Source organism: Solanum lycopersicum, chromosome 9 (genome assembly GCF_036512215.1).
Source record: "Solanum lycopersicum chromosome 9, SLM_r2.1".
Classification (NCBI taxonomy): domain Eukaryota; kingdom Viridiplantae; phylum Streptophyta; class Magnoliopsida; order Solanales; family Solanaceae; genus Solanum; species Solanum lycopersicum.
In genome coordinates, this window is record NC_090808.1 from 65,469,517 (window position 1) to 65,493,790 (window position 24,274).

Below are 24,274 nucleotides of genomic sequence, written 5' to 3' on the forward strand. Positions count from 1 at the left end.
AAAATTTCAGTTTTGTCATGTTTCATTTCCCTAATCTTACTCGTATTTAACAAAAATATTATTATTCTATATAATCTGAATGATAGTTAATTATTTTAAGTGAATCAGGTTTTCTAACGTGTTTTAATAAAACAATAAAAGCAGTATAAAAATATACCCTTTTTTATGCTCACAACAAAAAGGTGTAAAAACCACTATGGGTAAAAACACCTCTTTTTTTATCCAAAGTTGGAATAGAAATCCTAAATTATACAAGATTTATTATTTAATTAATATATAATTAAAATTTGTTTGTCCTAGTTCACATAGAAATAAGTTTTGATACTATAAATAGGAATGCAGCTAGTTATTCTTCTATATACAATACAATACAAAGAGAACTCGAAGTAACATTCAAGAAGATGAAGAATGAATCAGACATAATAAGTCTCCGTTTATTGGATGAAAGAGATGCTGATGATTTTATGGAATGGTCTTTGGATGAAAACGTTAAAGAGTTCTTTTCTGTTGGACATTTTTCAACTAAAAAAGACGCGAAGATATACATTAATAGATCTATTGTACGACAACAATGGTTCAGAGCAATTTGTTTAAACGAAAAGCCAATTGGTTATATCGAGGTATTACCTGATCACGGAATTGAAAGGTTCAGAGGTGAAATAAGATATATGTTATCATCAAAGTATTGGGGCAGAGGGATCGCGACCAAGGCTGTGAAGATGGTGGCGTCCACCATCTTCGTAGACTTGCCATACTTGGTTAGGCTTGAGGGTATGGTGTATATTGGTAATATAAGATCACAAAGGGTGTTGGAGAAGGCTGGTTTTACAAGGGAAGGTGTTTTGAGGAAATATTATAGGTATAAAAGGGAACTAAGAGATCTTGTTATGTTTAGTTTTTTATCTACTGATCAACTTATTACCTGATTTACTGAATAGGTTATCTAGTATCTAGGTAAAATTAGTATTGTATTATGGAAAATTATGAATAAATTATCTTTTCTTTTTTTTTTTCCATTCACAATTAATTAAATTTCATCGAATTGCCAATGAAGAAATTTTATATAATATAACTTTCAGCGTTGTGACTACTTGTATTTTTCGGTAACAACCTCTTTACCTCCACGAGGTAGTGGCACTACAACAAAAAAATGATCATTCTTAATTGTCACTAAATATGTATTTTTTGCGGCAATTGTCATTCTTTGTATATTTTCCTAAAACCTTTAGTGACAGTGATTCTAATGACACTTGACTAATATCGGTAAAGACTTAAACACTATTTATTAATATCAATATTTAATGGCGCTAAAAGTTATTTCTGTTGTATTGTGGTAAGGTTGTTATAAACAGACTATGAAGAAAAGTAAAACAAACAAATTGAAACAAAACGATTAATATATATTCAGTGAAAACAACATTCTGATTAATTTAGAACTGAATGATGGATTCTCCAAGAAAAGCTGTACAGTTGTCAAGTGAGGTTGCTAAGAAAGTTCATATGCCTTTTTTTTCCCATTCCTTGGTGACTAAGTTATATGTTTAAATAATGCTTATAAAGTTCCAGCTTTGCCTTGTTTCACTTCCCTAAAACTATAATCTCTAATTTCAGTGTTTTTTTGGCTATGGAATATGATTCATCCTCTATTGATATTACTCATGTTAACGAAGAGTTGCCAATGAAATTCGAGGAGACGTTGAAATTGAGTAACAAAGAAGATGACATAATAAGTCTCCGTCTATTGGATCTAACCGATGTTGATGATTTTATGGAGTGGTTTACGGATGAAAACGTTAATAAGTTTTGTTCTCGTGACACTACTTTCATATCCAAAGAAGACGCGATGCAATACATTGCTGATGTTGTTATACCACATCCATGGTACAGGGCAATATGCTTAAATGACAAGCCAATTGGTTCAATTTCTGTATCATCATTTCATGGAAGTGATATATGCAGGGGCGAAATTGGATACGAATTATCATCAAAGTATTGGGGCAAAGGGATTGCCACCATGGCGGTGAAGATGGTGGCGTCCACCATCTTCGTAGACTGGCCCCACTTGGCCAGGCTTGAAGGTGTTGTGGCTGTTGATAATATAGGATCACAAAGGGTGTTGGAAAAGGCTGGTTTTATTAAGGAAGGTGTTTTGAGGAAGTAATATCTTGTTAAGGGGAAACCAATAGATATTGTTATGTTTAGTCTTTTATCTATTGATCAACAACTTACATACTTTACTTGAGCCGAGGATTTATTGGAAACCATCTATTTACCTTCACAAGATATGAATTAAGCTACGTACGTACCATCCTCTCGAGAATCTCTAGTTGGCTAAAGTGGAGTACTCTAGTATGTATAGCTATTGTATAATTCTCTCTCTATATGTATAAATTATATATATCATTATACAAATTGTAATAAGTATATGCTATACCATAAGATGGACTGAACTCTCTGCTTTTTGAGACTAAAGCCAGAAGAGAAGAAAGAGAGGAAAAAAATGAAAGAAAAGGTGTGCAACACTTTGGGGCTAAAGATTTATGATATAAGTTTTGGGCTATAAATATGCAATATAAGTTCAAGTAATTATATTTTGAGAAAATTTCACAAATAATAAAGAGATTACAAAATTTAGTTACCTTCGTAGATACAATTTGCTTAAATCATGTTCCAAAGTTATAGTTTTGTTTGTTACAAATATTTTTATTTGTATATTTTGCTTCGAATATACAAACAAAGTATGTATATATAAATCTGTATTTATACCCTTAATAATTTTTTAGAACTCCATTGTATATTTCGCTTGTTGATATTACAAACAAGGTAATTTATTAAGATTCTTTTTATAACTTAAACAAATCAAATGTATTCAACAAATTGTATACAAGCACCTAATGTAAGCATATAAAAATTTAAATTTATACTATCAAAAATTAAAATTATACAAATTCTAGATTCGTACAGTTATAAACTGAATAACAAAATTTAAGAAACTATAGCCAACTGTATTATGGAGGGTAATATAGTACCAAATGTTTGCCATTTTGCGTCTCCCCATTTACTATTTTAAGAATATAATTTCAAATAATATAAAGATTAGTTTGACTCCAATTCCTATACCAAAACTAATTTCCTCGAAACTCTTTATTATATTCCTTTTTTTGAGTTATATGAAAAGTCACTTGTTGGAACAAACCAAAATTGTTTATGATTTGGTATTTTAGATGTTTTTATAATTCATGTCTAAATAGGATTTATAGTTTAAATTATATATTGACTAAGTTTTGTAGCTAATATAAGTTGTAGCACAAAGGAGGACTTCACAAGTTTTTTTGTGTTTTAGTAAAAAATATAGAAGATGATCAATCAATCAGACATAATAAGTCTCCGGTTATTGGAGGCTAGTGATGCTGGTGATTTTATGGAATGGTGTTCGGATGAAAACATTAACAAGTTTTCTCAGCAACGTACTTTCAAATCCAAAGAAGACGCGATGATTCACCTAGCTAAATATATTGTACCACGACGATGGTTCAGAGCAATTTGCTTAAATGGCAATCCAATTGGTTATATTTCTGTATCACCTTTACGTGATGGAAGTGATAAGTCGAAGGGTGAAATTAAATACGTGTTATCATCAAAGTATTGGGGCAGAGGAATCGCGACCAAGGCTGTGAAGATGATGGTGGCCACCATCTTCGTAGACTCGCCACTAATGAACAGGCTTGAGGGTAAGGTTGATATTGAAAATATAGGATCACAAAGGGTATTGGAGAAGGCTGGTTTTACAAAAGAATGTGTTTTGAGGAAGTATTATTATTTTAACGGGAAACTAAGTGATCTTGTTATATTTAGTCTTTTACCTACCGATCAACTTACTTGAGTAGAGGGTGTATCAACTTTATTTATCTTCTAAACAGGATTTATAGTCAAAATTTTATAGTATATGAATAGGTTTCTAGTTTCTAGTATTATGAAATTTTTTGAATCAATGCCTTTTTTTCCTTTACAGTTTTACATATTTAGTTAAAGTTTCATCAAATTGAGGCAATGGAATCTGAAGAATTGCTAATTAAATTTGGTTGATAAATAATTAATACGAATACTATAATATAAACACTCTTTGATATGTTAATAATAACAAAATCTATTTTTGAAATAAGCGAAAAAGATAAATATATTCATGAACCATCGTACATGGTATGCAGATACCTTCGTCATACTTTTGGGACATTGGTGTCCTTTCCGTTCCAAAACTTGAGCATATATGCCCTTTACTCTAACTGTAACGGAAGACTAAAAAGGAACACGTTATCCGTTGATTAAAAATCAAATCAGTGGATAAGATTATGACATGTGTATGTCTCTTAGTATAAAGGGTATATACATTTTAATTTTTTAACGACAAGAGCACCAATATCCCAAAGTATGACGAAAAATATTTGTATATCATTAATTCAGGGGTATATTAATACTTTTTCCCTTTGAAATAATGGTGGAGTGACAAGTGAACAGAGTAATTACTCTGTAATTGTCGCTTCATATTTTCAGGGGAAACAGAGTTTCTTTTCCCAGTGGAAAAGAAGTTTTAAATCTAAACAAATTTGGTTCCTAATTAAGCTTTTAAAGTTGTCTTCGTGACAGTTTTAAGTTACAGGTTACCAGTTCGAGTCGTGGAAGCAGCTTTTGTGCACCGGGCTACGCTTAATGGATACACAAGAGGTTGGATCCTCTTCAAAAAAAAAAAAACAATGTAGTGACAAAGAAGTTAGTGAGACAGTTGTTGGTGTCGAATACTTTTATCGAGTCCCAATGAGGTTGTCTGTAAGGATCTCTCCAGCATATATTCCAAGGGAACTGGGAATGAAGGTTCCTCCAGCCCAGAAATCTCTTTTGTCACTCTCCGGGCTGAAGATGTGCCATATCAGACGAGGTTAATTGATATCACAGATGACGATTCATTCGGGGCATTTGCTGCACTATGTGGAGGTCCTAGCGAAGAATGGAATGAATATGCTTATATTGATTAGCCCTATTGTCACTACGATCCAGTTAAGACGAGTTTGATGATTCACAAAAGCTAGTTTTGTGATCCTTATTAACTTATAATATGCACTGTCCTCTTTTTGTTGTTGTGTAATGAAGAGATTGATCTTAAAAAATTTAACTTTTGGGGTTCCGACTTGTGCTTTTCAGAAACAGGACCTTTACCTCCACGGGAACATGTCATGTGGAAGTGGAGAAACAAGAGACATTCCTTTTTTGAAATAGACTAAATAGGAAAGTAAGACAAACAAATTGAAACGACGCGAGTAAATAAGAAATTGCAGTGAAAACAACATCTTGATTAATTTAGTACCTGTGATGGATTCTCCAAGAAAATCTGTCAATTGCTAAGAAAGTGACTCAAGATAGTTCCATTCCTTAGTGACTAAGTTATATGAACAGTAAAGACCTTGAAACGTTATTTATTTTCATGTTTAAGTTAATATAAAGTTCCAGCTTTGTCATATTTCACTTCCCTAAAACTATAATCTCTAACACATAATAAAATCAAGAGAATTTCAGTGTTTTTTGGCTGTGAAATCTGATTCCATCCTCTATTGATCTTACTCGTCTTAACGAAGAGTTGCCAATGAAAATCGAGGAGATGTTGATGATCAATCAGACATAATAAGTCTCTGTCTATTTGATCTAACCGATGTTGATGATTTTATGGAGTGGTTTACGGATGACAACGTTAATAAGTTTTGTTCTCGTGACACTACTTTCATATCCAAAGAAGACGCGATGCAATACATTGCTGATGTTGTTATACCACATCCATGGTACAGGGCAATATGCTTAAATGACAAGCCAATTGGTTCAATTTATGTATCATCATTTCATGGAAGTCATATATGCAGGGGCGAAATTAGATACGAGATATCATCAAAGTATTTGGGCAAAGGGATTGCCACCAAGGCGGTGAAGATGGTGGGGTCCACCATCTTCGTAGACTGGCCCCACTTGGCCAGGCTTGAAGGTGTTGTGGCTGTTGATAATATAGGATCACAAAGGGTGTTGGAAAAAACTGGTTGTGTTTTGAGGAAGTACTATCATGTTAAGGGGAAACCAATAGATATAGCTATGTTTAGTCTTTTATCTACTGATCAATAAATTACTCGAGCCGAGGGTTTATTAGAAATCGTTTATGTAAGGTACTAAGATTAGGTATCATGTTTTATCTACTGATCAATAAATTACTCGAGCCGAGGGTTTATTAGAAATCGTTTATGTAAGGTACTAAGATTAGGTATCATGTTACGTATATACCATCCTCTCTAGAATCTCAAGTTGGCCATAGTGGAGTACTCTATTTTGTATAATTCTATATATTATATTATATCATTCTACAATATTTTACAAATTGTAATAAGTATACACTGTTATACCATAGTCCATAATATATTAATTTCTACTAAAAAAAAATTATATTCTCTGATTCCTATACCAAAAGTAATTTTCTCGAAGATTCTTGATTATTCCTTTTCTTTTTTTGAGTTATTTGAAAAGCTAGCGTGGTGAAACACTAATTCAAAAGCCCTAGAAAACCAAGATTGTATAGGATTTGATATTTTATAGTTTTTCTAATTCATGTCTAGATAGGATATATAGTACAAAAAAATTATAAGATTGAATAGATTTTCTAGTTTTCTAGCTAATTTAAGTTTTGCACCATGGAGAATACTGAAGAATTGTCAATGAAATTTGAGGAGGTGCTGAAATTGAGTAATGACAAAGATGTTGTTGTTACAGATGATTATTCAGATTCAGACATAAGTCTTCGTGTATTGGACCTTACAGGTGTCGATGGTTTTATGGAATTTTATGCATATGTCAATGATAGTGTGTCTTGTGACACTTTTGAATCAAAAGAAGACGCTGTTGTTGCAGATGATTATTCAGATTCCGACATGATTAGTCTTCGTCCATTGGACCTCACCGATGTTGATGATTTTATGGAATGTTACATGGATGACAACGTTAGTATGTTCTATTCATGTGAACCTTTTGAATCCAAAGAAGAAGCAATGCAACACATGGTGGATTTTGAATTAACACGTCCATGGAATAGAGCAATTTGTTTAAATGACAAGGTGATTGGTACTATTTGTGTGACCCCTTTGGATCAAGAATGGTATAGCTGCAGGGCTGAAATCGGATACGAGATATCATCAAAGTATTGGGGCAAAGGGATTGCCACCAAGGCTGTGAAGATGGTGGCGTCCACCATCTTCGTAGAATGGCCATGTTTGGCCAGGCTTGAGGGTGTGGTAGATGTTGAAAATCCAGCATCACAAAGGGTGTTGGAAAAGGCTGGTTTTACAAGAGAAGGTATTATGAGGAAATATTATCTTCGTGATGGTGAACCAAGAGATATGGTAATGTTTAGTCTTTTATCTACGGATTCTTTAGACAATTTGGGTCTAGATATCCCGATTTGTGGAAAGAGTAGCTATGAGAAGCGGAAAAACCATTCAGGAAGAATAAATTTTCGCGATACTAAAAGGAACTTGGAACGAAACTTTGGATTATTTGGAACAAGTTGATAAAATTAAAACATGTATCTTTAAATTCTTTCATTTGAAAACAAATTATGTTTGTTTGGAAATTTATTTTATTTCTAACTTTTGTTAATGGTAAATGTTGAAGTGTGGGACCATTTCATCTAAAAGATTAAGCTATTAGAGATTATATTCTCAACACGCCCCGTCACGTGTTGGCCAGGACCTCTGCCTGCTCTGATATCAAATTGACAAGATAATTTATATATCAATTAACCAAATTGAAATATCTATACCAAATACAATACAAAAGTTTATTAAATCATGTAACTAAAGAATAAGAAAATACAATAATCTCCGTCAAGAAAATGACTGTAGATCATATGAAATAAAACAAATATAGCTGGTAATCGATACACGAGTATGAATCTATCAACATAGTAATTCCGTTATTCATGAAAGTCGTAGCTGAAAATCTCAGGCCGAGGTGAATGTTGAAGCAACGAAGAGAAGGAAGAAGAACAGAGGAGGTGCCATTTTAGTTGAAGTTGCATCATTTGAACCATCTTGTGGTGATGGAACTCTGTTAGATCCACGTCCTGTTACACATTCGTATAGTGTTAAGCACTAAAAATTAAGAATAAAAAAGATATAATCTTTAGTCTGAAACAAACCATAGACATTACATGGTGAAAATTCTAAACTAAAGAAAAGTGCGACAAATAAATTGATACAGAAAGAGTTGTATAATATACCTGAACCATCAGAAGTTGGTGTTCCTGTTGGAGAGCCAATTGGTGAATCAGCTGTTTCAAAATAACTAATGTTAGTGAAGGATCTAAATTTTGGTGACAATCAATACAAAATCATAATAATATACAATTGAGAATAATTAGGTCTGATTGATCAATTGATATTAAGTCCAGGGGGCGGATCTAGGGTATTAGGTGTGATTTTCATAGACCCTTTATTTATATTACAAACAATTAAATATATAAAAAATATTCGTTGAAAACCTAATAACTGAGTAACCTCTTGGTGTAGCTTTATAAACGTATCTTATTTAAGCTTTTGTTGATGTATTGGTCAAGTAAATATCATTGTGGCAAAATTTTGGAAGTAGCATTATTTGAATACACTTTATAGAACACATTCATGGAATACGATTGACGAAACTAAAATCCTAAGGTCTAGGTTCAGGTCACCAAAAGAGCAAATATTTTATCAAACTCGATTTGAATCCACTCACCCTATAACCTATATTCACCTCTAAAGTGATTTTAGTATGATGAGAGCAACAAAGTTTATAACAATATCAACAACGACGACATGAAACAGATCATCGATTAGGCATTGAAGACATGATATATAAACACATCAAGACTACTGATGAGTTGATACGCGAACACATTAAGGCTATTAACAAGAAGATTGATTTTCATTTCTTACCATTGCATTGGCTAAGAGGTGGAGTTTGAACATTACAAGCAGTAGGAAGTGCCAAGGCCTGAGTTTGGTTAATATTTAGCCCCAAATTAGAAGCACCACCATTTAGGACTTGACACAAACAACTTGGATTGTTGTTAACCACAGTGGCAAGTTGAGTGCAACAACCTGAAGTTGGAACAGAGGAATTGCCAGTAATATAGTTCAAGCAAGGTGACATACTAATCAACACGTTCGTGCAATCGTTGCTCGATTGAGCAACAACTCCAGAACAGATCATCGCAAACATAATCGCGAAAAAACTCATCTTGCTCCCTTGATTTGCCATTTGATATGATTAGATTTTTATTTTTTTTAATTGATGTTTGATCACACAAATGTTGTTTGAATAAGAAATATTGTGTTTGTTTATATAGGAAAAAAGTTGAGTAGGGAGAGTCAAAAGAAGATGTTTTTTTTTAAAATTGGTGACCAATAAACAAATAGTAACAATTGACATTATTTTGTTTTATTATATAGTTTACATAGGAATTAGGTAGATTTGGGACAAAGTGGTTAGTTGTGTAGGTGACCAACTAATGCTAACCAATTGTGCCCATTTTATGACTAGTCACACAAACAGAAAAAGCCTCAAGCTCAAGCTGTTTTTTTTCTTTCTTTAATTATTTTTCACCTAATATCCTGCAGTCATATTGAGGCTCGATTATCTTTAGACGTATATTATTGAATTTATTTATAGGTATGATGCTTCAAACAAAAAAATATTTTTCATTCTCTTCTTAAGTTTTTTCAACATTTGCTAACTTTCTAGAACTTGCACAGAAGTTTCATATATATTAGAATAATAAAGTTTGTGTAAATAGTAATATATATTGGTCAAACTTGTGGAAAAATCATGGGATGAAACTTGCTCTAAAAACTTCTAGAATTTTACTATTTCCGTTTCAAAGTTTTCTTTTATTGAGAAAATTGTTGCTCAATGAAATTGGAGTAATTTATGGGAATGGCATCCATAGACCAAAAGGGTGATTTTGAATTTGTGGCTTCATTTAATAAAAGATTTTGAAAGGAAAAATTGTGCAGAATAATAAGTATTTAAATTATATTAAATGTCATAGCTACTGTTTAGGAAAATTCTAATTGGCAGCTACAGTTTTATCAAATTTTGCTATTTGTTTTATTCGTATAATTTTATATAATTTTCCTGATTTGTATAAATTTAGAATTTGTATAATTCAATTCTTGATTGTAAAATTCAGAATTTTGTATATGCTTATCCTAACTATTTGAATACAATTCATGAATAAATTATCGTATTTGTATATTGGCAAAGAAAATATACAAACTGAGTTCTGAAAAATTCCTAATGTTCAAATACAAAATTTGTATATACTTACTATTTGTATATTTCGCTAAACGGACAGAAGTATACCACTGAAATCTCCATAGTAAACAGAACTATAGTTATAGAGCGCAATATATTATCGATCTTATAGATATAAAAGTCTTACTATGTTTATTCTATTTGTGATTTCTAATTTTTTTTTCTCTAAAATTAGTTTTTTCAAGGCAAAAGTTTGGGATATTTTCATATAAGTTTGAGCTTTTGAGGTAGTAAATTTGATCAATTGATCACAAATTAACTTTGCCTTTATCGGTAAAAGTTGCATGTGTTCAATTGTTAACAAATTATGACATGAGTAAGATTTGGTAATACTCATTTTCTTGATATAAGTTGTAATGTATTGAAAAAAGTTACTTTGTGTTATTTAATTGTTAACAACTTGTTCCCTTTAATTTATAAAGAGTCAATTCTTATAATCCACAAAATAATATTATATACTTTTAAATAGAAAATGTGTAATGCTGAATTAATGTAAAAAATGGATTTGATCATAATTAAATTTACAAATAAATTAACTCGGTCAATATAATTGAAAAGTTATAGTCATAACCAATAAACACGAAATTACACTATTTATATCTATGTGACTTATTGAAATGATAGGAACTCCTACCTTTGAGATTTTTATTATTTATTAAAGAGTGTCTAAATATAAAGTAATAAAATAATGTTGCTATAAACTATAAAGAATAAAATGCACAACCTTAAATAAGTTTCGCAATTCCTTAATCACTATACTAAATCTTACAAAAATATATCAACACTAATATATATAATCATTAAATTAAAATTTGACTTATATAGATCATGTAATTTTTTGATGAAAATACGTCGCTGATATAAGATAGTTCCGCTCCTGCCTTATGAGCACATTACAACTAAAACTAATGTCTAATGAACAAAACATGTTCTGTTCAACAATTTTATTCACATTATGATTATTTCTTCAATTCTTTGAAAGAAAATTACTAAGCGAAGACAAAAGTTTAAAATTATCATATTTACTAATTTTTTCTATAATTTTATGTAATCACATTTTATTTATTAATTAATAATTTTGTACTAGATTTTAAGTTTGATACACCAAGATATATGTTTTTTTGCTAACAGATACATTGAAATAGGAAGAGAGTCAAACGAAATTTGTCTATCTATTACATCACATATACATGAGAATCACTCTAGATACACACTAAATACATGTATCTGATGTGAATCACATGTATATGGGACACCAGATACGCGACTGAGATATGAGAGTAGCGAGCGAGATGAGAGAGACGAGCGAGATTTGTCTATGTTTTCAAGATACATACGAACTCACTTGGATACAATGTATCTAGAACAGATTACACCTAATTTAATTTGAAATACATATCTATGAATACATGTATTGAATGTATCTAGACACGTTAAAATTTGATAAAATTTATTATATCACAAATTAACATATATCTAAGTAATTAGTATCTAAACAAGTAGAATTTCTGTAAGTTATTTAATAACTATTTAATGATATGCACTATTCCCATTTTAGTGTTATTGGGTTCGAATTAACACTTTATTGTAAAGAAAAATCAATTAAATTAAGCTCTAAGGTGATTTTAAAAAAGACAATAAAGTCTTTCATTATATCTTACTATATTTTTTTATTCAATTATTAAACAACCACATAAATTGAGACGAAGAAAATGCAATTGATAAATGCATTTCATTATCAAAATGAAGGAAGTTCTTTCCGATTGTGCAATAGTATATAAAATATAATAGGACTATAAACCATGCTTAATTGTAAACTGGCAAAACGTGAAACAGTTTTCTCTGTATTTAATTTGTAAAAAAACACTTAGAAATAAAGTTAAAACAGCATCACAAATACTGGTACAATATATAGAGAAACAAATAATTAAAAAGCAACACACACACAACAAACTTAAAGACAAACACTAACTAACCAAGCCCCAATATAACATGTAACATATCATAATGCTACTTTTATTTAATACTACGATACTCGGACATTAAAATTCATAAACTTTAAATCATGAAAACGTAGGAAGCCATGAAAAGAACGATTCCAGCAGCAGCTCGAACCGGAACCTTTAGAGAACTTCCATCAGACGTGAGGCTGCTACCTGACGCTTTTGAGCCTGAGAAATTAATCGACAAAAATAAATAAACGATACGAAAAAAGACATAAATACTAAAAGAAATAACTCATTTGACTCTCGAAATTCATACTGTATGTGTCATATAAATAACAAATTGGGACGGATGGATTATTATACGTATCATATTTTTGTTATACATGCATACATGTTATGCAAATTTTAATTAGAATTTTATGATTTATCTGATCGTTAACTAGATAATCAAGTAGGATAATTAATTATAAAATTAGAGTTTAATTATTATTAAATTACCTGAGACAGATATACCAGTCGAAGAATCTGGAGCTCCTTCTGTAGGTGCACCCTCTGGAGACATTACCGGTCCATTACCAGCTATGAAATATTAATTAATTGCACAATTTATTTAAAACATATATATATCAAAGTAGGAAAAATATTTAAACATTTACTTACAGGAATTACACATATATAACGTCGGAATAATTAATGATTTTCATTTAGATGATTATTTAAAATATTAAAAGGGAAAATGTACGGGTACCTTCTAGACTATGATCTAAATTTCAGAGATACGTTTTAACTAACTAATGTTATATGTTCCTCTGAACTTGTTTTTTTTTTTAAAAAAATTTTTTGCATCTTTTGTCTTACGTGACACACGTTATGACTTCACGCAATTGAGGCGCGTGGAAGATATTTGGATGCCATATAAGCAAAAAAGGTGCATAAAATTATAAAAAAAAAAAGAAGACAAGTTCAGGAGGTATTATGAGATTTTTAGTTAATACGTGTCTATGAGATCTTTCCATATGTACAAAAAAAATCAAGAAAATTCAGCAAATATTAATTTTATGTATCCGTAACATAATGAACAATTTTGATGGGTAACAGAAGAAAAATGTAACTTACCCAGTATACTAAGTTAAAATTATACTGATAGTGTGAAAAATCTTTATATTATCAGTTATATTATGATAACGTAACGTACCGTAACATTTACTAACGGGTGGAGTTTGTAAATTGCATGCACTAGGCAATGCAAGTGCTTGAGTTTGATTAATTTGGACTCCTAACGACGAACCGCCACCGTTGACAATGACGCAAAGGCACCGTGGCTTAGACTGCAACACCCCGGAGAGGGCGGAGCAGCAAGAAGCCGATGGCATTTTCGCACTTCCGGTGACAAAGCTAAGGCATGAAGCCATAGTAATAAGTGTACTTGTACAATCAGATTGAGCCATGGCTACTTGTACTGAAATCATGGCAATGATAATTGGGACAAAAGCCATGCAAATTATAGCAATTCCTTTTGAAGCCATATTTGGAGAAAAATAATTATATTATCTTTTGTGGCTTATAAGGAAATGATGAATATGGCTTAGCTTGTGTGTGCCTTAGCTTTGTGAGTGATGTTAGGGGCATGTAATGGGGTATTTATAGTGTCTTGTTTTGGAGTTTCTAATTAATTTTATTATAATATTCTTTTTAGAGAAAGAAAAAGGGGATTTGAGGTTGGAAATGACAAATAATAGAAGTGATGATTACTTCTTTCTTTTTTTTCCACCAAGTATTTAGAGTTTATATTAAAACCTTGATTAAATTGAGATTATGCATCGTAGGATTTATTAGGGAATGACATTACTAAATTTTTAATTTTTTTATCCAGCGCTCAAATTTGAAACCTCTAATTAAGAATGAAATAGTTTATCACTATATTATAACTTTGTTGTTGATAGAAGTAGTTACTTTGGTTAACTAAAGAGGTTATCATCGTCTGTGGTCAGATTTATATGATTCTTTTCTCGATGTCTCAAGTTTGAATCTTAAAAATTTTGAAAGAAAAAAAAAACTCAACAGAGAGCGCTTCTTTCTTTTTCGTGTTTATATAGGACAGATCAATAATCAAGCCTCCATAATATATGCTTCCTATGTTTCAAGTTACGCGACATATTTTATTTTTTTGAGAGTCAACAATTTAAGTTTAAACTAATATTTGCTCATGAAATTTTCAAATTTTTTAAATAAAATTTATCTATTACTAAACTACGTAAAGAATATTATAAGTCACAATCAAAAATGGAACCCACTACATTCAAGGGTATTCCGAACTTTCTTTGGCGGAAAGTGTTACTATTTATACATGATTAAATATTTTTTTTATGTATATGTAGTAGATGTCGATCTTCCTTTGGTTAGTCGATGTGTTCACTTCTCCAAATTATGAATTCTCTGATTAAAATCCTAGCCTGCCACCGATCACAGTAATTAACAATTCAAAATATTTAAAAGATATACAATTAAAAATATATTTGTTTAAATCACAAAAGCTAAAATATATCACATAAATTGAATCAGAAAAGTATCCAACAACTATTGGGACCAAAAAAAAACTAATTAAAAGAGTTTATGAAGTAAGATTTGGAAATAGTGTAACTTACACCGTAATATTTTGAATAACGTGTCATTGAGACTAATCAAGTTGCAAGTTAATTTAATTAATAGTCTATAATAATAGTAATATAAATTAATTAATGTACGCATGCATGCCGTGAGATTTATACGGCTAGTCGGCTACAATGTATCACCTTAGAGACTTTTTGGCAAAGGGGGAAATTTTTTTTTTATCTTCTCAGCGTTCGTTATTATTTATATTAAAATTTGATTAAATTAAAATATTTGTATTGTAGGGATCATTTTTGAGAAAGGCACTCTCAACAAGGGTTTTTTTTATTTCTAGAAACTTGAATTATTCAAAACTTCTGATTAAGAATGAAAGAATGTCAATCATCCTATCACAATTCATATCCGTGAAAGGCACCTGGATAACATAGGCATTCTAAGCTGATCACCTAACTCCAAGAAATAATATATACATTGTACACTAATGTTTGTATAATTGAGTCAATGAAATGAATAAATAATACACAAAGTCAAAGAAAATTCGTCATTCATCAAAATTATGATAAGCTAAATTAAAAGATTATTTTATCATTGTAATGAAACTATATATCATGGAAACTTGTTGTTTCATGGGCAAGTGGAAGCCGTCATAAAAAAAAATTTCTAATCAAACGTAACTTCAACTTCATAAAGTTTACATAAAGTTAAAAATATTTAAAATTTATAACAAACGTCTACTAATCTATTAGCCCTCAAAAAGTGGACCTTCTCTACAAATTTGCTAATATTGTCGTGCATATACTAACATCTAGTGTTCACACCAAATCAATGAACAAAATGTGTATACATCGTGCTCGTTGTGGGCCCTGACTACTAAATCCCTGGGTAGTGTGTATTGGGCCAGATTCTTCAGTTGGGCTTTAAGAGACTGCTTCTGTAATTGGGCTTCTTGAGCAGTGGCAAGTCCAAATCCAATTCAAACGGAATGCAGATGGTGATGTTACTTGTTAGTGATAAAACTGATGAATGTTAAAATTTTGAAAATAATGTTTACATTTGGTTGAATTACAACAATATTTTACAACATCACTCATATTTACTGTAATCAGTCTTTCATTATATGCTATATTATATGTTTTTTTATAATAATATAATATTTCACTATAACAATAAATATTTAGACAAACAACGTCGTTATAAAAGGTTTTGACTGATTTGGAAATAACTTTCCATCAATAAAGCAAGTTGTTTCTCTGTTTTGGTATGCAATATTTTGTTTCACAAAAGTCATGTAGTTTAACGGTACCCAACATTAAGATAAAAGATTTTATCAATAAAATATCCATTGTTGAATACTATCATATCATATTACATGCTAAATTTCTCGCATATAATTTAGCAATTAGCAAGTGAGTACTAAAAAATTCGATTCACTTTCTCTTGTTACATATTATTTCAAAAATCGATTTTTATGTTTATTTGTCATTTTTAATGTACAAAGAAAATATGATTCTTTTTTTCATGTTTTACCCTTACTATTAATTACCGTACTTATTTTCACAAACCTAATACTCCCTCCGTCTCATTTCATATGTCATTCATTTCTATAAATAGCTGGACCACAATACTTGTTATTTTATAAAATTTATGCATAAATTATCATATTTTGCCTATTATATCCTTGATGGAGTAGTTAATTAATCTTGAAATGCATTCTATCATATATTATAAAGTTGACTTAAGAAAACATTAAATAAGGCAGAAGGGTAAAATCACATCATTTCTTAATGCAAGTCTGCAAAGTAAAATGTGACATATAAAATGGAACAGAGAGAGTATTAAACAACAATTAATAGGGGTAATATGGTAAAATAGTCATATAAATTATTGTTTTCTTAATAGGTGTGCCGAATCCAATGATGACAAATAAAAGTGAACGGAGGGAGTATATTATAATTTATATAATTACATGTATTATATCGATCTATCAACTAAACAAGATTAACTATGTTTAGTTAATATATGAACCTTTTTATTAAATTTTGTCTCAAGTCAAACAGTGTTACGTAAATTTAGACCGGTGAAATATTTCGTTTCCCCCCCACATTATGTAGCTTTATTCTTCTGTGGAGCTTCACACTACAATGTCATTGAGATAGAATAGAGCTTTATTTTCTTTGGGTCTCTTTCAAACCTCAAACTTAATTACGTCTACTAATAACAATTATGTGTCACGACAAGCAAAGCCAAAGAGACAAAAACATCAAAACCATAATAGTACTTGTACAAATATTTGTTAAGGTTGTTGAACTTCAAAAACCTGCTAATCTAATCTTAATTCAACTAATTAATCTTCATCATCATAATAATCTTTTCAAACTTTCACCTATTTATAAATTCCCCCATTCACTCATTATCTCTAGTATCCTAAAAGTATTCTCAATTACTATTAACAGCGTGACTGAAACTCTTAACCTACCATCAGTTTGAAAGTTAACCGTCAACCCTGACATGTCTTATAAGCACTTAGCTTTTCCGAATTTGGTTCTTTCATGGATGTTGTTGAACGCGTTGTCTCTACATACTATCAATGGCCAAACGATAACTACACCATGTACAGGACCGATGATTACTAGCTTTACTCCATGTATGAATTTCTTGACGAATAGTAGCAGCAACGTTGGGGGTTTACCAATCGAAGATTGCTGCAATGTATTGAAGAATATGATGACCAATGCCATGAATTGTTTTTGCCTTATTGTTACGGGTGGCATTCCCTTTCAAATGCCTATGAATCCCAATATGGTTATGTCTCTTCCTAGTGCTTGTAATATGGCTGGTGTGCCACTCAAATGCAAAGGTAAAGTTTATAGGATTTAGCTTATGTAACCGAGATACTGGAGTAGTAAGTATTATTTCATCTTTCGCATGAAATTTTAGGTCTTAGTCTTGCTGGATATGGAGTCACGAGGGAGGGTTGTATGAGTTGATAGTTTTATCGTTGATGAAAGAAATTTCTAAACAGAAAAGGTAAGTGGTAATACATATGTTTTTTTTATTTTTTAAGATTATAAATATGATGTTTTTTGTTTGATAGATTGAGTCGAGTCACTGAAAAGGATATGATGAGCTTTACTCGATTATTTCAAAATCAGATTCATTTATAAACTTAGGTCCAATATTTACGTGTACTGGAGTAGTAAATATTATAGGATTTAGCTTATGTAACCACGATACTGGAATAGTAAGTATTATTTCATCTTTCGTATGAAATTTTGGGTCTTAGTCTTGCTGGATATGGAGTCACGAGGGAGGGTTGTATGAGTTGTTAGTTTTATCGTTGATGAAAGAAATTTCTTAACAAAAAAGATAAGTGGTAATACATATGTTTTTTTATTTTTTAAAATTAGAAATATGATATTTTTGTTTGATAGATTGAGTCGAGTCGCTGAAAAGGATATGATGAGCTTTAGTCGATTATTTCAAAACCAATTCATTTATAAACGTAGGTCCAATATTTACATGTTTAGGAGTAGTAAGTATTATAGGATTTAGCTTATGTAACCGCGATACTGGAGTAGTAAGTATTATTTCATCTTTCGTTTGAAGTTTTGGATCTTAGTCTTGCTGGATACGGAGTCACGCGGGAGGGTTGTATGAGTTGATAGTTTTATCGTTGATAAAAGAAATTTCTAAATAAAAAAGGTAAGTGGTAATACATATGTTTTTTTTTTAAGATTATAAATATGATATTTTTGTTTGATAGATCGAGTCGAGTCACTGAAATAAATATAATGAGCTTTAGTCGATTATTTGAAGACCAGATTCATTTATAAACTTAGGTCTAATATTTACGTGTACGGTTGATATGATAATATAAAAGCTATTTACATGGATGATGATTTACTTTAGATTCTTTTTATTTAAATTAATTATGATTTAATTGCGTAAAAAATATTTAGAGACATTTACATCTTGGCGAGAATTAGGTGGTCTACTTCCTACCCTAGCCCTTTCAGTGCTCATAGTTTATCCATTTGGTTTCCTTTCGTCACACTTTAAGAAAAGAACTCTTTTTAAAGTTTTTATTTATTGTTGAGCTGGCTAAATCTAAATTCATATTATCAAATTTAATTTTAATAATGAGACTCAAAATTAAAAAAATAAATTTAAATTTTTTATTTAAAAAGAAAAAAATACTTATCACTTTATCACAATACTTATTAGTTAAAAAAAAGAAATTGACATCCTTTATTTTCTTACTTGCAGCTCCCAGTCCACCTGAAGTTGTTGCGCCAGGTACTTTTTGTTTTGTAATTATTATTATTATTTATTTATTTATTCGATTGGTACTTTTTATAGCAATTAAAAATTCTCTAAACAAACGATATTATTCTAGAAAGATTTGCTTTTATTATTGAAATGAAAATATTGTTAATTAATTATCTTTTTTCATAATTAGGTCCTCGTAGCGATGCTGGGGCTCCAAGTGCTTCACCAACGACTGCTCCAATTATCCCTCCTCGTAGTCCTAAAGGTGCTTACGATTTTAATTGTTACTTTCTCTGTCTTAATTTATGAGACACATTTTTAGAATTTGAGATTCAAATCAGTCTTATCTTTGACGGTAAATTTTTTATATATATTTAGATATTTTGAATTGTCAATTTTTTCGACTTATAGTACTTTTTACGTAGTTTATAAATATATAAATTTCATTTTAAAAACATTGCTGCAGATTTTCATACTAATCCCCGGAAAAATCTCCATGTAATTTACATTTTTCTTTTCTTGTAGTGTTAAATTCTCGTTCAAACTTAAATTGTTTGACATTATTTTTTTTACATATTTATTACATCATACAATAAACCTAATAATTTTATTTATTATTCAATTAATTAACTTATAAATTTAATTAGTACAATATGATTTAACTCAATAACAAATTTCCCTCAGATTCAACTGTTCCTCCGCCGTTGCCGTCTAATTCATCGCCACATGCCGATGAAAATCCAACTCTAACGCCACCATCTCCGCCAACGGAATCGTTAATTCCGGCAACAAATACCGGCAGACTAACTCCGGCAACACCATCGGCTGCACCGTTTCTTGGTCATGAAATTTCACCATTGTTAATTATTTTAGTTGCATTTGGAGCAATTTGTTGAGTTTGTATTAGTAATTTGATATATGACTATAAATTGAAATATAGATTGTGTAAAACAATTAGCAAAATTATTCATTAGTGACGTTGATGGATATGTGTAACGACCTGTTTAGTCGTTTTGAGTAGCAGACTTCAATTCTGGAAAAACTGGCAGAAGCGACAGACCCCACGACGGACCGTCATGGCACGACGGACCGTCGCAGGGTCTCGTTTCAAACACTTAGAAAATCTGAAATTGGGTACTGAAAATCGACTCTCTGAACTTCGTAACGGAATGGCAGGACGGACCGTCACAGATTATTCAGTGGAAATTGAGTCTCTGACCCTTGCGACGACCTGCAGGACGGACCGTCGCAGGCACGACGGGCCGTCGCAGGTTGCGCAATCCCAGTCTGGGTCGGATTTCTTGATACGTTTTAAGGGACGTTTTTTACTATTCTTGCCTTAATTATAAAGTTAGTGGGTTAATGTTAATAAGTCTAATTACTTGGGGGTTAAAAGAGGTAACCTTAAGTTAATTAGTGGGGCATTATTGCCATCTTTTATTCTTAATTATATACTAATTAGGGTTAAAGAAAGAGGGTTGGAATAAGAAAAATAAGAAAGGACAAAGAGAGACAGAAAAAGAAAGAGAACGAGTAGAGAGAGAGAGAAACGAAGGGGATAGCAAGGATTTTGAGAAGATAGCTTGTTGATCGCAATTCTTCGGTGGAGGTAGGTTATGGTTTTCATGCTATTCGTAGTAAACTCTTAATAGCGAATGATATGTGTTAGTAGTATTGTAAACCTTCTATATGCTTAATTGTATGCTTGCATGAATGATGAGATTATGTAATTGTGAATAAATAAGCATGATGAAGCTATTGAATCCCAAATCTTGAAAAGAAACCCTAATCTACTTTGTTAATGATGATGCCTTGGTATAAAAGAAGGCTTGATGAACAAAAGTGGTGAGATTAGGGGATCGGGTGCCACGTTCCGGTACCAGGATAGAATATATGGATCGGGTGTCACGTTCCGACACCAGGATAGTATATGGATCGGGTGCCACGTTCCGGTACCAGGATAGTATATGAGGATCGGAGTGTCACGTTCCGACACCAGGATAGTATATGGATCGGGTGCCACGTTCCGGTACCAGGATAGTATATGAGGATCGGAGTGTCACGTTCCGACACCAGGATAGTATATGGATCGGGTGCCACGTTCCGGTACCAGGATAGAATATGGATCGGGTGTCACGTTCCGACACCAGGATAGTATATTGAGGAGCGGAGTGTCACGTACCGACACGAGGGGAATAAAGATAATGAGTCTTGAAAGATGATAATATATTCAAATCTAATGAACCTAATTCCCAAATGAGTATGATGAGGAGGCGTGAGTCCTCATTGATGTGCTTGGTGTTGTAACCAAGGGTTATGGTAACTGTAAATGCTGCATGCTAAGGATATCAATTGATTTTATGATATTATCTGGTATATACTGTTTTCTATTTTGAGTTGGCCGATGATATCTACTCAGTACCCGTGTTTTGTACTGACCCCTACTTTTATGTTTCCTTCTTTGTTAATTGTGGAGTGCAACAAACGTGCCATCGTCTTCAACTCAATCGCAACTCTAGCCAGTCTTCGTCACATCGGATCTTCAGGGTGAGCTAATGCTTCTAGCTTGGACTGGATCTTCTTCCTCATGTCTTGATGCCTTGAAGTTTCGGCATGGACTAGCTTTTACTTGTTTTAGCTTTTAGAATACTCTTAGTCTAGTAATTTGATCATAGATGTTCTTGTGATGATGACTTCCAGATTTTGGGGATAATAATAGTTATTGATTTTATTAATGAGTTTAAGTCTTCCGCATTAATTTATGTTGATATTATATTGAAATGTTAAAGTTTAGATTGGTTGGTTCGCTCACATAGGAGGGTAAGTGTGGGTGCCAGTCGCGGCCCGGATTTGGGTCGTGACAAACTTGGTATCAGAGCATTAGGTTCGTTGGTCTCATCACACAAGAACGAGTCTAGTAGAGTCTTGAGGAACGGTAGGAGGACGCCTTTACTTTTCTTTGAGAGGCTATAGGACTTTAGGAAAATTCCTTTCTTTCTTTCTTTCTTTCGTGCTACTACTTGAATCCAATTGGTATCTGACCATCTTCACTCTCTTCCGCAGATGGTTAGAACTAGAGCAACGACTACGCCAACACCAACACCAGCACCAGCAGGACAAGGTGCGTCTGAGCCAGCCACTGAGGCTGTGGCTCGAGGAAGAGCAACGGCAAGAGGCCGTGGTAGAGGTCGTGGGAGGACGTCCTCTAGAGGAAGAGGACGAGCACCTAACCCATCTGATACTAGGGCGGTGACTCCTCCACCGACTGAAGAAGTAGTAAAAGAAGGGGAGGATGGGGAGAATGAACAAGTGCAGAATGAGGAAATTCCACCTCAACCTACCCCAGAGATGATCAATCAGGTTCTGGCTTATCTTAGCGGGTTATCCGATCAGGGCCAGACACCCCCAGTGTTTTCTGCACCAGCACCTCAGGCTCCGGAGGTACAACATGCGGCTACTATGGCTCCCCGCATGGATGTTCCATTGGAAATAAGCACATTTCCTCATCTGATTACAGGGCCTGTAATGACAAATGATCAGCATGAACTTTTTAGTAAGTTCTTGAAATTGAAACCTCCAGTCTTCAAGGGTGCTGAATCGGAGGATGCTTATGATTTTCTGATTGACTGTCACGAGCTACTACACAAGATGGGTATAGTAGAACGGTTTGGTGTTGAGTTCGTGAGTTATCAGTTTCAAGGGAACGCCAAAATGTGGTGGCGATCACATGTTGAGTGTCAACCGACAGAGGCACCACCTATGACTTGGGCCTCATTCTCTAGCTTGTTTATGGAGAAGTATATCCCTCGGACTTTGAGGGATAGGAAAAGGGATGAGTTCTTGAGCCTAGAGCAAGGTAGGATGTCGGTTAATGCTTACGAGGCTAGGTTTCGCGCACTATCCAGATATGCCACGCAACTTTGTTTCAGTCCACAAGAGAGGATTCGCCGGTTTGTGAAGGGGTTGAGATCAGAGTTGTGAATTTCGGCCTTACAAGTAGCGGCTACAGCAAAATCCTTCCAAGAAGTGGTAGACTTCGTGATAGAGGTGGAAGAAGTGAAGCCCGATGACTTCACCTCGACATCGACATCAAAAAGGTTTCGAAAGGGAGGTGAGTTTAATGGTTCTTACTCTAGAGGGCAAGGTTCCGGAGGTTACGCAGTTCGACTCATTCAGTCTTCACTACAGACTGTAGTTGGGGGTCCACCTCCGACCGGTCAACACTTCTCTGAGAGACCTATGCATGAACCCAGAGAGTGCTATGGATGTGGGGAGATTGGACATATTAAGAGATATTGTCCAAAACAGAGTTACAGACCTCAAAATGTTAGAGGTAGAGGTGGTCATGGCAGAGGCCGTTATTCTGGAGGACGTGGTGGTCGAGGTAATGGTGGTCACCAGAACGGCCGAGGTGATGGGCAATCTGGAGCCACTACATCACAACATGGAAGGGGCAACGGACAGACGGGTGAGAGGGCCCATTGCTACGCTTTCCCTGGGCGGTCCGAAGCGGAGGCATCTGATGCTGTCATCACAGGTAATCTTCTGGTTTGTGATTGCATGGCTTCTGTATTGTTTGATCCTGGATCCACATTTTCTTATGTATCTTCCTCATTTGCTAATGGTCTAAATTTACATTGTGAATTACTTGATATGCCTATTCGTGTTTCTACTCCGGTGGGTGAGTCTGTGGTAGTTGAAAAGGTATATAGGTCTTGTTTGGTGAAATTTGTGGGGAGCAACACTTATGTAGATTTGGTTATCTTGGAAATGGATGATTTTGATGTAATTCTGGGTATGACTTGGCTTTCTCCTCAATTTGTGATCTTGGATTGTAATGCTAAAACGGTGACGTTAGCCAAACCTGGGACAGATCCGTTAGTTTGGGAGGGTGACTACACTTCCAATCCGGTGCGTATCATCTCTTTTCTTCGTGCTAAGAAAATGGTTAGTAAAGGGTGTTTAGCTTTCTTGGCACATCTCAAGGACGACACTACCCAAGTACCTTTGATTGAGTCGGTTTCGGTGGTCCGTAAGTTTCTGGATGTGTTCCCTGCAGATCTTCCTGGTAT

The 24,274-nt window shown here is 33.0% G+C and overlaps 7 protein-coding genes and 1 pseudogene across 8 annotated transcripts; 6 read left to right on the forward strand and 2 right to left on the reverse strand.

Moving 5' to 3' along the window:
* Window positions 1-401: 401 nt before the first annotated feature.
* Window positions 402-926, forward strand: LOC101250737 (uncharacterized). The gene has a single exon (XM_004247618.3). It carries the CDS (start codon window positions 402-404, stop codon window positions 924-926), a length of 525 nt encoding a protein of 174 aa, XP_004247666.2.
* A 638-nt stretch (window positions 927-1,564) lies between these two features.
* LOC101247959 (uncharacterized) lies at window positions 1,565-2,638 on the forward strand (annotated as a pseudogene).
* A 720-nt stretch (window positions 2,639-3,358) lies between these two features.
* On the forward strand, window positions 3,359-5,030 carry LOC138338647 (uncharacterized). The gene is made up of 3 exons (XM_069289624.1): window positions 3,359-3,782; window positions 4,645-4,722; window positions 4,870-5,030. The coding sequence occupies exons 1-3, from the start codon at window positions 3,359-3,361 to the stop codon at window positions 5,028-5,030; spliced, it is 663 nt and encodes a 220-aa protein (XP_069145725.1).
* A 685-nt stretch (window positions 5,031-5,715) lies between these two features.
* Window positions 5,716-6,159, forward strand: LOC138338648 (uncharacterized). The gene has a single exon (XM_069289625.1). It carries the CDS (start codon window positions 5,716-5,718, stop codon window positions 6,157-6,159), a length of 444 nt encoding a protein of 147 aa, XP_069145726.1.
* A 375-nt stretch (window positions 6,160-6,534) lies between these two features.
* On the forward strand, window positions 6,535-7,687 carry LOC101251328 (uncharacterized). The gene has a single exon (XM_004247620.5). It carries the CDS (start codon window positions 6,720-6,722, stop codon window positions 7,590-7,592), a length of 873 nt encoding a protein of 290 aa, XP_004247668.3. The 5' UTR covers window positions 6,535-6,719; the 3' UTR covers window positions 7,593-7,687.
* A 120-nt stretch (window positions 7,688-7,807) lies between these two features.
* LOC101248237 (non-specific lipid transfer protein GPI-anchored 5) lies at window positions 7,808-9,486 on the reverse strand. The gene is made up of 3 exons (XM_004247527.5): window positions 8,997-9,486; window positions 8,303-8,353; window positions 7,808-8,146 (listed from the first exon to the last, which is right to left on the reverse strand). Exons 1-3 carry the CDS (start codon window positions 9,319-9,321, stop codon window positions 8,025-8,027), a joined length of 498 nt encoding a protein of 165 aa, XP_004247575.2. The 5' UTR covers window positions 9,322-9,486; the 3' UTR covers window positions 7,808-8,024.
* A 2,758-nt stretch (window positions 9,487-12,244) lies between these two features.
* Window positions 12,245-14,095, reverse strand: LOC101248516 (non-specific lipid transfer protein GPI-anchored 5). Of its 2 annotated transcripts, none has more exons than XM_004247529.5 (3): window positions 13,519-14,095; window positions 12,822-12,875; window positions 12,245-12,548 (listed from the first exon to the last, which is right to left on the reverse strand). In XM_004247529.5, exons 1-3 carry the CDS (start codon window positions 13,847-13,849, stop codon window positions 12,436-12,438), a joined length of 498 nt encoding a protein of 165 aa, XP_004247577.2. In that variant the 5' UTR covers window positions 13,850-14,095; the 3' UTR covers window positions 12,245-12,435. The 2 variants fall into 2 exon arrangements, with proteins under 2 accessions (XP_004247577.2, XP_004247576.2); XM_004247528.5 differs by having other exon boundaries at window positions 12,822-12,902; window positions 13,519-13,938.
* Window positions 14,096-17,292: 3,197 nt separating this feature from the next.
* LOC101249017 (non-specific lipid transfer protein GPI-anchored 20-like) lies at window positions 17,293-20,193 on the forward strand. Its single transcript, XM_004247530.5, has 4 exons — window positions 17,293-17,790; window positions 19,200-19,229; window positions 19,393-19,467; window positions 19,887-20,193. Exons 1-4 carry the CDS (start codon window positions 17,442-17,444, stop codon window positions 20,096-20,098), a joined length of 666 nt encoding a protein of 221 aa, XP_004247578.2. The 5' UTR covers window positions 17,293-17,441; the 3' UTR covers window positions 20,099-20,193.
* The last annotated feature ends 4,081 nt before the right edge of the window (window positions 20,194-24,274 follow it).

What these genes read in the sequence shown, in the direction of transcription:
- LOC101248237 (XM_004247527.5), bottom strand. Translation starts at nt 9,321, where the DNA reads ATGGCAAATCAAGGGAGCAAGATGAGTTTTTTCGCGATTATGTTTGCG. An exon ending in ACCTCTTAGCCAATGCAATG is followed by an intron (nt 8,354 to 8,996) that starts GTAAGAAATGAA and finishes ATTTTGAAACAG; the next exon opens with CTGATTCACCAATTGGCTCT. An exon ending in ACCAACTTCTGATGGTTCAG is followed by an intron (nt 8,147 to 8,302) that starts GTATATTATACA and finishes AATGTGTAACAG; the next exon opens with GACGTGGATCTAACAGAGTT.
- LOC101251328 (XM_004247620.5), top strand. Translation starts at nt 6,720, where the DNA reads ATGGAGAATACTGAAGAATTGTCAATGAAATTTGAGGAGGTGCTGAAA.
- LOC101250737 (XM_004247618.3), top strand. Translation starts at nt 402, where the DNA reads ATGAAGAATGAATCAGACATAATAAGTCTCCGTTTATTGGATGAAAGA.
- LOC138338648 (XM_069289625.1), top strand. Translation starts at nt 5,716, where the DNA reads ATGGAGTGGTTTACGGATGACAACGTTAATAAGTTTTGTTCTCGTGAC.
- LOC101249017 (XM_004247530.5), top strand. Translation starts at nt 17,442, where the DNA reads ATGTCTTATAAGCACTTAGCTTTTCCGAATTTGGTTCTTTCATGGATG. An exon ending in ACCTGAAGTTGTTGCGCCAG is followed by an intron (nt 19,230 to 19,392) that starts GTACTTTTTGTT and finishes TTTCATAATTAG; the next exon opens with GTCCTCGTAGCGATGCTGGG. An exon ending in CCCTCCTCGTAGTCCTAAAG is followed by an intron (nt 19,468 to 19,886) that starts GTGCTTACGATT and finishes AATTTCCCTCAG; the next exon opens with ATTCAACTGTTCCTCCGCCG.
- LOC101248516 (XM_004247528.5), bottom strand. Translation starts at nt 13,849, where the DNA reads ATGGCTTCAAAAGGAATTGCTATAATTTGCATGGCTTTTGTCCCAATT. An exon ending in ACCCGTTAGTAAATGTTACG is followed by an intron (nt 12,903 to 13,518) that starts GTACGTTACGTT and finishes AATATTTCATAG; the next exon opens with CTGGTAATGGACCGGTAATG. An exon ending in GACTGGTATATCTGTCTCAG is followed by an intron (nt 12,549 to 12,821) that starts GTAATTTAATAA and finishes TTAATTTCTCAG; the next exon opens with GCTCAAAAGCGTCAGGTAGC.
- LOC138338647 (XM_069289624.1), top strand. Translation starts at nt 3,359, where the DNA reads ATGATCAATCAATCAGACATAATAAGTCTCCGGTTATTGGAGGCTAGT. An exon ending in AAGGGTATTGGAGAAGGCTG is followed by an intron (nt 3,783 to 4,644) that starts GTTTTACAAAAG and finishes TCTTCGTGACAG; the next exon opens with TTTTAAGTTACAGGTTACCA. An exon ending in GCTTAATGGATACACAAGAG is followed by an intron (nt 4,723 to 4,869) that starts GTTGGATCCTCT and finishes CTGGGAATGAAG; the next exon opens with GTTCCTCCAGCCCAGAAATC.